General features: G+C 47.6%; 1 protein-coding gene across 1 annotated transcript; it reads left to right on the plus strand.

The window, feature by feature from the left end:
- Nucleotides 1–11,176: 11,176 nt before the first annotated feature.
- On the plus strand, nt 11,177–12,139 carry LOC142827192 (olfactory receptor 52K2-like). Its single transcript, XM_075921394.1, has one exon. The coding sequence runs from the start codon at nt 11,177–11,179 to the stop codon at nt 12,137–12,139; it is 963 nt and encodes a 320-aa protein (XP_075777509.1).
- The last annotated feature ends 3,570 nt before the right edge of the window (nt 12,140–15,709 follow it).

Below are 15,709 nucleotides of genomic sequence, written 5' to 3' on the forward strand. Positions count from 1 at the left end.
CTGGCCACACCAGCTCACACCTGGGGAATCCAGTCCACTGGCTTTTTGTGTCCTTGGTGCTGCCAGAGCAGCCCTGCTGGAAAGGCCAGCATCACAGGAGAGACTGATGGTGGGGAAGAAAGCTTGTGTGTGTGTAGTGATAGAGATGTAGCCGTGTTAGTCTGGGGTAGCTGAAGCAAAATGCAGAACAATGTAGCACTTTAAAGACTAACAAGATAGTTTATTAGGTGATGAGCTTTCGTGGGCCAGACCCACTTCCTCAGATCAGATAGTGGAAGAAAATAGTCACAACCATATATACCAAAGGATACAATTAAAAAAAATGAACAAATATGAAAAGGACAAATCACATTGCAGAACAGGAGGGGGATGCGGGGGGGGGGGGGGGAGGAAGGAAGGTAAGTGTCTTTGAATTGATGATATTAGAGGTAGGGAGAGTGGGATGTTTGTGAGTTAATGGTATTAGAGGTGATAATTGGGGAAACTATCTTGGTAATGGGTGAGATAGTTCAAATGTTTGTTGAGTCCTTTTTGGAAAGTGTCGAATTTTAACATGAATGACAGTTCAGAGGTAAAGTTCAAGTGCAGATGTAAAAGGTCTTTGTAGCAGAATGCAGGTGGCTAAGCCATTTAGAGAGTGTCCTTTCTGGTTAAAATGGCAAGAAACTGTTTTCTCTTTGTGATCTTGTCTGATATCTGTTTTGTGGGCATTAATCCTTTGGCGAAGTGTCTGAGATGTTTGTCCAATGTACATAGCAGACGGACACTTTCGGCACATGATAGCATAGATTATATTTCTGGATGCGCAGGAATATGTGTTCTTGATCTTATAACTCACTTGGTTAGGTCCAATAATGGTATCAGCAGAATGAATATGTGGACAAAGCTGGCAACGGGGTTTGTTGCAAGGGAAAGTACCAGGGTTGGTATTAGTGTGGTATGTCCTGTGGTTGTTGGTAAGAATCATCTTGAGGTTAGGTGGTTGTCTATAGGAGACTATGGGCCTGTCTCCCAGAGCCTCTTTGAGTATGGTATCCTGTTCCAATATAGGCTGTAGTTTATTGATAATGTGTTGGACAGGTTTAAGTTGGGGGTTGTAGGTGATGACAAGTGGTGTTCTATTGTTGGTTTTCTTGGGTCTGTCTTGAAGTAGATGGTTTCTAGGTATTCGTCTGGCTCTTTCAATTTGCTTTTTTATTTCTCTGGGTGGGTAGTTGAGGTTTATAAATGCTTGGTAGAGATCCTGAAGCTTCTGGTCTCTGTCAGTGGGATTATAGCAGATGCGGTTGTATCGAAGGGCTTGGCTATAGACGATGGATCGTGTGGTGTGTTCTGGATGGGAGCTGGAAGCATGTAGGTAACTGTATGAGTCGGTGGGTTTTCTGTAGAGAGTGGTGTCTAATTTTCCATTGTTGATTTGTACGGTGGCGTCCAGGAAGTGGATCTCTCGTGTAGAATGGTCCAGGCTGAGGTTGATGGTGGGGTGTAGGTTGTTGAAATCTCTGTGGAATATCTCCAGTGTTTCTTGGCCATGCGTCCAGATCATAAAGATGTCATCGATGTACCGTAGGTAGAGGAGGGGTGAAAGGGGACGGGAGTTGAGGAAACGTTGTTCTAGGTCAGCCATAAAGATGTTAGCATACTGTGGGGCCATGCATGTACCCATGGCTGTGCCGCTGATCTGGAGGTATAAGTTGTTCTCAAACTGGAAATAATTGTGGGTGAGAACAAAGTTACATAGGTCTGCTATCAGGTTGGCAGTAGTGTCCTCTGGGATAGTGTTTCTAATTGCTTGTAATCCGTCTTCATGTGGGATGTTGGTATATAGAGCTTCTACATCCATGGTGGCAAGGATGGTATTATTGGGGAGGTTATCGATGTTTTGTAGTTTCCTTAGGAAGTCAGTAGTGTCTCGGAGATAGCTGGGGGTATTGGTTACGAAGGGTTTGAGAAGAGTGTCTACATAGCTGGATAGACCAGTAGTGAGCGTGCCAATACCAGAGATGATGGGACGTCCGGGGTGCCCAGGTTTATGGATCTTGGGAAGTAGATAGAACAATCCTGGTCGGGGGTCAGAAGGTGATTCTGTGTGGATTTGTTCCCGAGTAGCCGTGGGGAGGCTTTTAAGGAGACAGTGTAGTTTCTTTTGGTATTCCAAGGTGGGATCAGAGGGGAGAGGTTTGTAAAATGCGGTGTTCGAGAGTTGTCTGGTTGCCTCCTGGTTATAGTCGGCCTTATTCATAATGACCACAGCACCCCCTTTGTCAGCTGGTTTGATTACAATGTCCAGGTTGTTTTTGAGACTCTGGATGGCATGGTGTTCAGCGCGGCTAAGATTGTGTGTCGCTTGTCGTTTGCGAATAATGTCAGTCTGTGTGTGTGTGTGTGTGTGTGAGTGTGAGTGTGATGGAGCCAGGCCACGGGGGAAGTGGCTTTCTGGCTTAGACAATAGAGCATTGCCAGGAGATCCCAGGTTGAGGTTCATCTGTGGTTACAGGCAGGGCATCCTTTCAGAGCCGGCTGCTGGGCAGGGAGCTCCGTCAGGCCCTGCTCTAGGGTGTGGCTCCGACCTGACAGAAATTCTTAGACGAGAGGATTTTCCCCTGGGGAAGCTTCACAGAAAGAGGGAACCAACCCCACTAGCCCTAATGTGCACAGCTAGGTTGCACGACACCCTCCTGGCTCCATACCCTGGGGCTGGCAAAGCAGAGCAAGCCAGTGAGAAGCAATCTAGGGCCAATCTCCTTGCTCCTTCTGGGCCTTAGACTAGCACAATTAGAGGCCACAGTCCCCAGAGATGGCCCTCTGGTGCACAGCTCCCAAAGGGCTTAGCTGAGATGAATTATAAAGTCCGTGCAATGTTGCCTGGACATTTCGCACTCATACACACACAGACACACACAGGCACAGCAAGACCGTGAGATGAGGAAGGGCAGGCTGGAGTCCTACCAGGAGGTAGGTGACCATGTTGGGTTGTTTGAACGCATGGGGTGGCAGCAGGGAAAGAGCTGCTCTTTGGAAAATCCTCGGCATGAGGCTGACTGAAAGGGAGCTAAGTTAAACTGCAACTATGTAGGACTTTAAAGACTAACAAGGTGGTTTATTAGGTGATGAGCTTTCGTGGGCCAGACCCACTTCCTCAGATCAATATGTGGAAGAAAATCGGCAGAACCATATATACCAAAGTGATACCATCAAAAAAAATGAACACGTGTGAAATTGACAAATCAAATTTTAGAACAGAGTGGGAGTGAGGGGGGAAGTTTGGTGTCTGTGAGGTAATGACATAGGGGTGATAATTGGGGAAGCTATCTTGTAATGGGTGAGAAAATTAGAGTCTTTGTTTAAACCCGTAAATAAAGTGTCAAATTTAAGCATGAATGACAATTCTGAAGCTTCGCGTTGAAGTCTGGAGTTAAAGTCTCTTTATGCAATGTGCATGTTTTCAGGTCATTGAGGGAACGGTCAGTCTGGCTGAAATGGCAAGCAACAGCTTTCTCCCTGTCAGAGAGTCTTATATCTGTTTTGTGTGCATTGATTCACACATCTTGATCTGAGGAAGTGGGTCTGGCCCACGAGAGATCATCACCTAATAAACCGTCCTGTTAGTCTTTAAAGTGCTACATAGTTCTGTCTTCTATTTCAGCTAGACCAAACTAACACGGCTGCATCTCTATCACTCAGTTTGTCACAGGCTTTGCAGACTGGGGGTGATTCAGCGTTTGCAGTGGGTGTTCTCTCACAATTAGAGTTAGTCAACAAAACAAATAAACAACCTCCCCCCAAAACCAATTATTTTTTGCTGGATACTTTTAGTTTGTTTTTTCATTTCCCTCCCCTCACATTTATATGGAAAATGTTTCTCTTGAGTTGATGAAAAATCAACCCCCAAAGCAGGAAATATTCCCCTTTAAAATCTGTTTTCACTCATAATCTTTTTGTTCAGTAAAAATAAATTACAGATAAGAGTCAAAGATTTTTACCCAAAAATATTTTTACAGAAGTTTTTGGGGAGTTTCTGTTTTAGGTGAGAGAGTGGGGGAGGGCAAAGATTTCATCTCCAAACCCGGGAAGTTTAGAGCACAATGAAAATTTTCTGCCAAAATTTCATCTGCCTTGAAAAATGACTTTTCACTGCAGAAAGTATTGGAACCAAAATGTTGATCTGCTTTGCTCCCAGGGCATCAGGAAAGCAATGAGCGGAATTCCAGAATTTATACGATTTAAAAAAAGGTCCCCAGATAAGATGTGACATCAAGAACGGCAAAGCTTTCACCCTGAAAACTAAAGCATGGATCCTTGTTTTTAAAGTTAAATGGAGCAGGTTAGTAAGGTTAGAAACCACAATAAAATTCCTGCCCCAGACAGAGCTTCTGAACCCCAGACAGAAGGAAAGAAAGAAAGGAAGGAGGATCAGTGTTTCTAATCCCTTGAAGTTTTGGCTAACAACTATCTCAGTCAGTGTTTCTCAAACTATTTTTATAAAGTATCCCCCAGCACCTACAGTTTTCAGACACACAAAATGTTTTTCTACTATTGCAACACATTTGTTTAAACAACTTAATCGTAGCAGGGCAGGTGATGAAATTTTCGTGTGTAAAAAGTATAAAAATAATAAAGCGCTGTAAAACTTAAAACCAAAATTCAGTTTTCTTCAAATTCAGTTGTCTCCCCAGACTTTTCTCGAGTACCCCAAGGGGACTCGTGCCACTGCTTGAGAAACACTGGTCTAGGTGATGTGACCTACGCACATGTTCTGTGATTCCTGGATTAATTACAACAGCCTGGGCGAGGTGGGGGGATGGAGGAGTTTTTGTTGCTTACACACCAATGCTAGGAGTCTCCGTAACTGGCAAAAGACTGGGATTTCTTATTGATGAGAAGACCTGTGATGTAACTAGTGATAGAGATGCAGCCGTGTTAGTCTGGCCTAGCTGAAACAAAAGAAAGGACTATGCAGTACTTTAAAGACTAACAAGATGGTTTATTAGGTGATGAGCTTTCGTGGGTCAGACCCACTTCCTCAGATCAATTTTCTTCCACAAATTGATCTGAGGAAGTGGGTCTGGTCCACGAAAGCTCATCACCTCATAAACCATCTTGTTAATCTTTAAAGTGCTACGTAGTCCTTTCTTTTGTGATGTAACTGACATCACTGAAATCTGGTGGGACCATTTGCATGATAAGTATGTTCGGAAGACTGGTGACAACCTGTTTGGAAAGTAAAAGAGGTGGGTGGACCATGACGGGAAAGCCCCTACTCCCTGTGTGTGGAGTTGCTAATTACTCAGGACCGCAGGGTCATGTGTGCTTAAGGACAAATGTGCTCCCTAATAAAGTCCAGAAGGGTATACTGCCGTGAATGGCGTTGGGAGATTGACACTGGAACTCGGCCAGCCCGTTCTGGGGTCCACATTGCAAAGCGAGGCTGAAAAATCAGAGAGGGTGCAGAAAAAAAAATCAGAAAATGATGTGAGGGCCTGGAAAATGCCTGAAAATGAGAAACTTAAAGAGCTTGACTCGGGTTTGCCTTGTGTTCTAGAGTAGTGTTTCTCAACCAGTGGTATGTCACCCCTTAGGGGTACTCGGGAGAATTCTGGGGGGTACGTCAACTCAACTGAAATATGGAGAAACCTGAAATTTTTTTTAAGTTTTACAGCATTTTATTATTTTTGTGCTTTTTAGACTCCAAATTTTCATCGCCCGCTCGGCTACGATTGTGTTGTTTAAATAAATATTTTGCAACAGTAGAAAAAATGTGTGTGTGTCTGAAAACTGTAGGTATGGGGGTACTTCTTATTTTTTTGGGGAAAGAAAAAATGATGAGATAAAAAAAAGATGAGAAACACTGTTATAGAAGAGGCCAGTCTGAATAATTGATAGATCTTTCTGGAGATATTGGCTGTAATTTGTAATGATTAAACAGCTGCAATCCTCTCTGGTTTCTTTTGCTCAGGCTAGAAGTCCCAGAGGGGTTGCTGTCTTAGTCTGTAACTTAAAAATAACTTTAAAAAAATGAGTGGTCCTGTGGCACCTTAGAAACTAACAAAAATACATATACAGTGAAACCTTTGTTATTTGGCACTCTGTTAACCAGAAAACTTTGTTAACTGTCATTGCCCCCAACCACAATACTGTCACAGCTTCAGGCTCACAGACCTGGCTTGGTTTACCATGATTGGCTTAACAATTTTTTATCTAAGAAGTACTAATCACCTTTAACTCAAAATAGAAATGTGAGACCAACTGCCTCACCCTACAAAACTACCAGTATTAAAAACTTGAGTTTTACTGTTATTGTCAGTTGGTTTTTCCTAGGTTGATGGGACTCTCAGATAACCGGAATTTTTAGATATCCGGAATGCCCTAATCCCCGAGCGGGCGGGATTACACAGGTTTTACTTTATCAGACTCAGGCCTGCCACAACCCACTGTAATAGCTGTACAAGAGCTTGGGCTGATCAGGCAGTAGCCAGGGGTGTCTGCTGTCTCCAAGTTATTGTAATGTGACCGCAGCCCTGGTCTTCCTCCTCTTATCTCTGAGCATGGGGCAGGATACCCGTAAGCAGCTCCTAGGTCTCCCGATTGCATTTGGTTTGTGGAGGTGGCTGGGGAAAGGGGGCAGGGCAGGGAAGTAGCTGAAGCCTACATGCCCCCTTTGTCACGACAATAGACACTGTGGGCCCATCTGACATCATGGTCTCACAGTGCTAAGAGTTGTAAAGACACATGTCCATGCGTGAGAGTCCAAGCCCTGAAGTGCTTACAGAGGAAAATAGAAAGAGAGGGAGGGGAAACTGAGGCAGAAAGCGGGGACGTTACGGGTTCAAGGTGACCCAGCAGGTCAGTGGCAGAGCCCAGGACAGCACTTATGTCTGCTGACTCACTGTCCAGCACCTCTAGGGTGCCAGTTAGGTCTTTGTGTGGACTACTCCCCCACCCCCAGTTTCGTACAGCGGATGGGCTGTCAGGGGGTGCACTTAATGGCACAGCATTAGTGTGGCATGAGAGCCCTGCAGTGAGGTGCTTCTCCCGGCTTGTGACCCGGGGCAGGGAGTTGGGGCTTTGTTTACAAACAGAGGCAGGGTGATGAAGGTGGAAAAGGCTGGTCATTAAATTAAGGAGCTGGAAGTCCTTAGATGACCTGTAAGATAGGAATCCCCCTGTGGGGGTGGGGAGGTTGGGGAGAGAACGCAGGGCGCTCCGAAGAAACTCAGCCAAGTCTTCTGGGCCAAGCTGCCATTCAGAAAAGAAGGCGAGGCGAGGGGCACAGGTGAAAAAATGGGTTAACCCCCAGGTTGGGCCAGCAGTGGATAGAGAAATTTCCCCTCTACCTGTGGTACTTACGTGGCCCCATCGACAGAGTATCCGAACACCTCACACGATGAAATCTATCTCTCCTGACAGCCCCTCGGTCGGGCAGAGCCGTGCTGTTCTCCCCAGTGTGCGGAGGGGGCACTGAGGCACACACAGGCACTTAGTGGGATGTTTAATACCGCCTAGAGCAGAGGTGAGGAACCTTTTTTGGCACAAAGTGAGAAGCAAAAACCAACCAACCTTCCCCAGCTCTCAAACTCTCACTGACGTGGCCAGCTGAGGAGGAGAATGACTCTTCCCACATTCCCCGCATTCACCGGAGTATAGGGGGGGGCCTGGGCTAGGAGCCCTGTGGAGCGATGGTGGTGGTGTTCTGGAGCATGGGCCAATGTTGGGGGGAGCCCTGAGACTCAGGGGCCTGATCCCTGGGCCTTAGGTGTCCCACCCCTGGACTACAAGGTCAGGTGCTCTGTAAACTCCACTAAGTGCCTGCCTGCACCTGTGGGTACCTAAAACCTTTGCAGCTCTGTCCCTAAGGCGCTGGCCTAAAGTCACACTGGGAGTCCCTTAGGTGTGCGGGAGCGGAGGAGGAGAACGCAGGCCTGGCTGGGCTAGCTCCCTATCCCCAGCTTTTCTCTCTGCTGCAGGCCGCAAACAAAGAGGCCTCTGGCAAATGGAACAAACCCAAGCAGGACAGCTACCGGAGGGTGTGTCTAGACTACATGCCTCCATCGACGGAGGCATGTAGATTAGCCAGATCGGCAGAGGGAAATGAAGCCGCGATTAAAATAATCGGGGCTTCATTTAAATTTAAATGGCTGCCCCGCTCTGCTGATCAGCTGTTTGTCGGCACATCGGGGCAGTCTGGACGCGACACGCCGACAAAGAAGCCTTTCTTGATCGGCACAGGTAAACCTGGTTTCACGAGGCATACCTGTGCCGATCAAGAAAGGCTTCTTTGTCGGCGCGGCGCGTCCAGACTGCCCCGATCTGCCGACAAACAGCTGATCGGCAGAGCGGGGCAGCCATTTAAATTTAAATGAAGCCACGATTATTTTAATCGCGGCTTCATTTCCCTCTGCCGATCTGGCTAATCTACATGCCTCCGTCGACGGAGGCATGTAGTTTAGACGTACCCCGAGAGTGCAACCCTTGGCCCCCGGGGATGGGCAAGGCGGCCCGTGCCGTGTGCAAAGCAGCACAGAGGGCAGGCAGGCCGAAGTCAGGATGAGGTGAGAGGAGAGAAGAGCAGGTAACCCTACGGGGTGGCAGGCTCGGCCCCAGGTGGAGTTGTACGGCAATGCCTGCTGAGCTTGTTCAGATTGTAACTGGGGCCGGTTTGTTTTGATCCGAGTTTGAGGAAAGGAAAGAATGAGAAAGTGTCGAAAGGGTGTCAGATGTGAATCTGCCACCAAGTCTTAGGGTTCAGCCATGGCCAAGCCAGTTCCAGACTAAACCAGAAATTGGATCCAGAGAGTCCGTGAAGTCGATGATTATTGTCATGATTTGTTTTATTCCCTGGGCTCCATCTGCATGCCGAGCTCTGTCCTAACATGCCAGAAAATGTAACCCCTGAGCCAGTCATAGGGGGTGTGTAACTCTAGGTAAACTGGCTCAGATATTCCAGTACAAAGAGTATAGTTACTTCCCATATGGGTCATCACATGTTCACTGCGATGTGGTGCCTTTGAAGGGAGGGGCTGATGGCAATAGAAGTTTTATTCAATTAAGCACTAGAAAATTTGACCCTCCAACTTTCTTTGAAGAGGACAAGCTGCCCAGAGCTCCTTGGCCTGTTTATTTTCCTTTCCTGCCTGCAGTGGCCCGGAGATACCTCATGGAATTTTCTTGGTGTTTGAGTTAAAATAGTCTCCTGTGAAAATTCAAGTCCATCAGTGCACTGTTGTGTTTAAGATCCTTCTGGAAAATAACCAGCCTTTAAAAAGGAGTGAAAGCAAGGTGTCCAACCCCCATAATTTTGTCCTGAGTCTCATGTTAATTACTGTTTTCTTTCAAGTGCCAGCGCTAGGAGTCAAGTGGCATGGGTTGAATTCAGCCATCATTCTTAAAGATAAATGAAGTTCCTAGCTCTCGTGGTTGTGGAGAAAAAGTGACTTCAGTGCATCATAACGACGCATAATGTAAATGACCCACCCTCAGCAAAACTCTTCTTTTTACATCATTTCTTTATGTTAAAGGCAATCTCATGATTTTTGGTGAGCCTGATTCTTTATCTATGACCATTTAGGTTGGCAATAGTGATTTAAAAGTGTCAGTTTCATGACTGTTTAAAATAATTACATAGTTTATTGTTTGTAAGGGGGTAATACCCCCAGAGGCCCAGGCAGGTGCAGTGTAAATTCACAGAGTCTTGCCCAAAGTAGATGTTTCCAAAAGTGAAATGATTTATCTCAAGAACATCATCATCACGTGCCTAGAGAGAACGATGGAAAAGATCAAGGAATAGGTAGAAGGGATATTGGTGCATGGGATGAAAATTAACAACTTGAGGTTTGTGTGTGATATAGTTATCATCGAGGAAGATGAAGAGAAGCTAGTGAGAATGGTGTAGGTGCTAAATGAGGAAGGGAAGCGGTACAGATTGATTATGAATATCGATAAAATGAAGACAAAGTTATTTGGAGATATGGAAATAGAAAGGAAGGTCAGTGTAGAAGGGCTGGAACTAGAGAATGTAGAGAAGTTCACATATTTGGGGAGCAGCATGACATATGATCTAGAATGTAAGAAGGAAATAGAGACTAGAATAGCGAAAGCAAGAGTGAGTTTGAAGGCGATGGATAAGATCTGGAAAAGTAAAGCGATTAGCTTGGGAATGAAGCTGAGTGTCTTGAAGACGTGAATATTTACCAGCATGTTGTACGGATGTGAGACATGGGTGATAACGAAAGATTTGAAGAGAAGGATATTGGCATTCAAGAGGAGTTGTTATAGAAAGATCCTGAGAATAGGATGGATACAGAAGATCACCAACGAGGAATTATATTGGAAGATACAGCCGAACGAGAACCTACTGCAGAAGGTTATACAAGGGAAGTTACAGCTATTCGGGCATATCTGCAGAATGAACTACGAGTGAAAAGTCAAGACCTTGGTATTTAATATAATGGATAGTCCGAATAGGAGAGCAGACCCTACAGAGAATGGGGAGATGATGTAGTAGATTGGTGCGGAGCTAGTTTACAGAAACTAAAGCACTCTGCAGTGGACAGGAAAAGATGGAAGGAAATAGTGAAGGAGCCATCGGACACCAGGGGGCGTTGAGTCCAGGGTTGTTGTTGATGATGATGATTGATGAAAAGCAAAAAAAATGATAGAAAGTAATATAGATTTCTCTACAGTTGTGGGATTCAAGACAAGTAAGAATATACATTGAAAGTTTTATACCTAATCAGTGTCCAAAGACAAATCCAGCCTTCCCTGAATTTAACACCTCTTTGTACATCAAAGGCCAAGTATGGGACACTTCCAACATTAGCACCAGTCCTACAATTGACAGGTACCTCCCTCCTCTGCCCTTCTTTTTCTGTTATAAAATTCCAGGCTTCTGTTATTCCTCTCCAGCTCATCTGATGAAGTGGGATTTGCCCACAAGAGCTCATGATTCTGTACATTTTGGTTAGTTTCTAAAGTGCCAGAGGACCATTCGTTTTTAAAGGTACAGACAAACATGGCTACATCTTTTGGTATTTTGACACAAGATGTGAGAACATATTCACATTAGAGCCGCGTGGGTCTAATATTAATTTTTTTCTTCATATAGGAATCAGATATTATTATTTGACAGGAGCACCATATCTAATATTGCGAATCGACTGACTGGCATATGCCGTAGGTCATGTCATTCTCCAATCAGTCCTGCTCTAACCCCTCTACGTTCCTGCTGACCGGCGTCCCTGGCCTGGAATCTCAGCACATCTGGATCGCCATCCCGCTCTACATCATGTACATAATTACTCTGCTGGGAAACGGTGCTGTTCTCTTTGTGGTAAAGCTGGATGTGACCCTCCATGAGCCCATGTACTATTTCCTCTCCATGTTGGCTGTCATTGATCTGGTCTTCTCTACGGCTGTTGTCCCCAAAATGCTGAGTGTCTTCTGGCTGGATGACAGAGAGATCAGCTACGAGTTCTGCTTCCTCCAGATGTTCTTCATCCTTTTTCTCACCGCCATGGAGTCGGGGGTGCTCCTGGCCATGGCCATAGACCGATACGTGGCTATCTGCAAGCCCCTGAGATATAAGGCCATCTTAACCAACCCAAAGATTGCCTTGATGGGGCTGCTGTCCCTTGCGAGGGGGGTGACGGTCGTGCCACCCTTAACCTGCCTTCTAACCAGTCTTTCCTACTGTAGAACAAATGTCATCCCTCATTCCTATTGTGACCATGTGACCGTGGTGGAGCTGGCCACCACCGACACATCAGTCAGCGACCTGTACAGCATCGTTGTGGCCACGGGCCTGGTGGGGGCAGACGCCATCTGCATCGCCTTCTCTTATGGCATGATCCTCCACTCCCTCTTGCGGCTTCCATCCCACGAGGCGCGTCACAAGGCCTTCAGTACCTGCAGTTCCCACATCGGTGTCATCCTGCTCTTCTATGTGGGAGGGATCCTTCCCATGTACGTGCACATGATTCGCATCAGCGTTCCTCGCCACATCTTTGTCTTGTTTGACGACCTGTACTTCGTCCTGACCCCCATGCTAAACCCAGTCATCTACGGCATGAAGACCAAGCAGATCCGGAAACAGATCTTGAAGCTCTTTTGCCCAAGAAAGCTCTTTGCAGAGGTCACTATCTAGGAGGGCCACTCAAGGAGCCCCAGGATCCAGGAAAATCCCTGTGTCGGGGCATCCCATATGCATTATGGAAATATGCATCTGAATATGACTGCATCTGTGCTTTATGAGAAATACCCCATGTAAAATATCACTGGAAAAGTTGTAATTTACTGAATATGATTTTCCCATTTATACGTATGTATCATCTTTGTAGCTCACTTTAGACACAGAGGCATGGTGAGGGTGTTATGCGGCTGGGGCAAAGGCCAAATTTGCGCCTCCCCCCCTCCGCCACCGTGCGGCGGAGCCCCAAACTTGATGTTTGGCAGAGCTCGACCTTGCGAGGAGCGGGGAGGGGGGGGAGGTTGTACCACGTCTTCTCCTGCCCCCTCCATTTTGGGACTAGGCCATATGCATTATGTAAATATACATCTGAAATATGCACTAACCCACCGGCGGAGATTGAGGAGGGTCGGGCTGGGCGCGGAGAAGTGCGGAGGAGGCTCCAGCCAGCAGTGGTGGGCAGAAGAGGAGCAGGTGAGCTGAGGGGTGACAGGGGGAGTGGAATGGGACTAAATTGGTGCCCCCCTAGCATGGCGCCCAGAAGCAACTGCCCTCCCTCGCTACGTCCCTGCTTGGGCATGTGGAGTAGACTCCTGTGTTATTAACATTGTGAGAGCCACTAATGGTACTTCAGGCCCCATTAGCAAAGAGACAATGAAGCTTAGCCTGCCTGCGAACACGTGGGTCAGCCCACGAAGTATGGAGACGAGCTCTTGCAGAGACATGTGACCATGTCGCCGGATGCTGGAATCCATCTTCAACCATGGACTGTTCCATGTGTAGCTAGGTGGGGCGTCAGACTAAAACCAAGGACTCCTGCCTTATGAGTGAGGTAATGTAGGAGATCAGGTCTCCCTGGCTACCCACCCAAGAGGACTGCTGGGAACATTGTAGCCTGACCTGGGGGCCTAGACTGAAAGGCCGCCTGTGTATGAAAGATTGTCAGAACAACTTTGAGGGGGAGATATGACAGGTAAATAGTCTCTTTCATGGATTAAAAGGTTGTGCATTTGGGTGCTGAGGCAGGTCCCTGTAGCTGAGCCTGCCCAGAGCTGAGTGGATCCCAGTGTCTGTATTTCACTGCAGAGGGCTGTGACCCTATGCCTGTCAGTGCTGGAGGAGGCCTGCTGGCCTGGCTCAGCAGCACAGAGTCGAGGGGAGCCCAGGAGGGTGGGGGAGATGGGCCCAGTGGTAATTCAGCCCAAGGAGGGCTCAGCAACTGAACTCACCACAGTCGTTTCCATTTTCATTGCCCGTCCCCGGCCCCAGCTGCGTGACCTCACATGCACGGTGCACGGGAGATCATGGTGCATGGAGGATGACATTTTGCAGCAGAAGTTACCACCCTGACCCATGTGGCATCACACGCACGGTGCACGTGAGCTCACCCCAGGGGGGGAGGTGCAACACACGCTGCATCTGGCTTCTCGGCAGAGCTGTCCAAAAAGTCGGGACACAGTTTTGCACCATTTTTAACATTTGAGGGACTTTCTCCCAGGGCTGGCTCCACTGAGGGGCTGCTTTCGAAGGTCAGTGACAGATTTGGACATGATCTTGGGGAAATTTTTTTTCAAATGATGATTTAAAAAATTGTCAATGCAGCTGTTGGGAAGATGGATGAGGTTCTTTTGAAAATGTTCTTGTGACATTTTAGCCCACTCTGGGGCTGGTTGCATAATAGCCCGATTTCCTTGTCAACATTTTTACTGGTTTTCAGAATCTGGACTTTTTTTTCAATATTATTTGAAAAATTAAAGACTTGTCAGGATTTGGACCCTGGTGAATTTTCAAATGCACCACTGAAGGGTACGCCTACACCGTTAAATGTTTATTTATAAAGGAACAAAATAAAGGCGAGCGCTAGAGTGGGTTAAAACAAGCAAATACATACAATAAACGCAAAATCCTCGGTTCATGCCGGTAGCATGGATGGAATAATCTTCTGGCTTAAGTCAAGTCTCTGGTTACTTCCAAATGATTGGAAGGGTCCCTTGGTTCGATAGCTCCCATTGGCATAAATCCACAGTCCAGAGGCTTGAGCCGTGGACGAATGGGAGCAGGAAAGAGGAAAAATGGTGATGACGTCAGGACCTCTTTCACAGCTTCTGCCAATGGAGGGAATCGCGTCGTTCCTGTTGTGGAAAAGTACAGCGACAAGATGGCATCCAGTCACATGACCCATCCTTGGGGCACATCACCTGTCCATGCACGACTCAGTTCTTTGCAGGGGGAAGTCACTGCCCACGTGACAGTCTGAAGCTACCCAGGAAGGCTCATGACAGGCGGAGGGCATCTCCCAAGGCCCAGTGTCTGCCAAGTGCTGACTGATGGGCCATTTGGCTTCAATAGTCCCTTCACAGTAGGGCTGTTCAAGCCTCCTGTTGGTATCTCCCTAAAGCAAACGTGAAATACACGCAGAATCCAATGCTCGTCACTTCAGACACACCAGTGACACATGCCGGCAAACAGCATAAGCCTAACCAGCGTGCTGTGACCTTTCCATAAATATGGGCTTCTTCCCTGGCCTTCCTCCAACGTATCCTGTCCCTGTTCCACCCCTGCCTGCTGCTGGTTCCTCCCCCCACAGCTCGCCCCTAAGGCAGGAGAAAAGCGGGGGGCACAGCCCCCTGGCCTGCGCTGTTCTGGTGCTCCTGAGCCAGGGAGAGAAGGCAGCTGGGCCTAGCGATTCCTCCCAGGGTCGTGGAGCTAACAGACGGCGCAAGGGCGGCTCCTAGTCATGTATTTATACTGTAAAGGCCACACACCAAGGTGCGGTGCAAGGGACTTGGGGTGGGGGTGCCCAGGCTCATCCAGTACCCTGGTCCCCCAGCCCAGGGACCCTCTGGCTGCAGCCTTGTCCTACCCTCCTTCTCTCCCTTAACTGCCCACATTCCCTGGGCTGCTTCCCATCCCCCCTGCACCTTCTCGGCCCTTGTTTCAGGGCCCATAACCTCTCTCTCTCTGCTCCTCTCAGCCTGCCCAGCACTGCTCCAACTAGGGTGTTCCTCCCTGGGAACCTGCCCCTGCTCCCTCCTTGCTCAGGACCCAACTGCCCACAGCTCTGCTGAGCAGCTCCTTATAAACAGGGCTGTCCCAGCAAGCTGCCGTCTGATTGGCTGATAAGTGTCCCTTCCATTGGAAGGGGTTCTTTCCAGCCTGCTTTTAATCCCTCCCTTACCAGAATGGAGCAGCCGCCTCACTGCACTGTGAAATTAGCTGGGGTCCCATGGATCTGACCTCTTTTGTTCCTTTGCCTGTTCCTTTCCCCGTCTTTTCATTTATCCCCTCCTTTCCAGGTACAAAGCACCGTGTGTTCGATTTACGGTGCAAGTGAATGAGAATAGCCTCGAGGCTGTAGAGGTTGTGATTGGATTCCACACCTGGCCTGGGAACACAGGGCCATTGGTCCAAAGTGGGGGTATCACAAGTTCCTAGGAGAGAGGTATAAGGGCTCCTATTGCTGCTGGCCGGAAGAGGGGTTAGGTAAAAATACAGTAGTGGCCTGCACTGAGTTGTGTCTGTGTCCGG

The sequence above is a fragment of the Pelodiscus sinensis genome, chromosome 1, assembly GCF_049634645.1.
Source record: "Pelodiscus sinensis isolate JC-2024 chromosome 1, ASM4963464v1, whole genome shotgun sequence".
NCBI lineage: Eukaryota > Metazoa > Chordata > Testudines > Trionychidae > Pelodiscus > Pelodiscus sinensis.

Bases quoted from the DNA above. Each gene is read 5' to 3' on its own strand.
- LOC142827192 (XM_075921394.1), top strand. From the start codon at position 11,177: ATGTCATTCTCCAATCAGTCCTGCTCTAACCCCTCTACGTTCCTGCTG.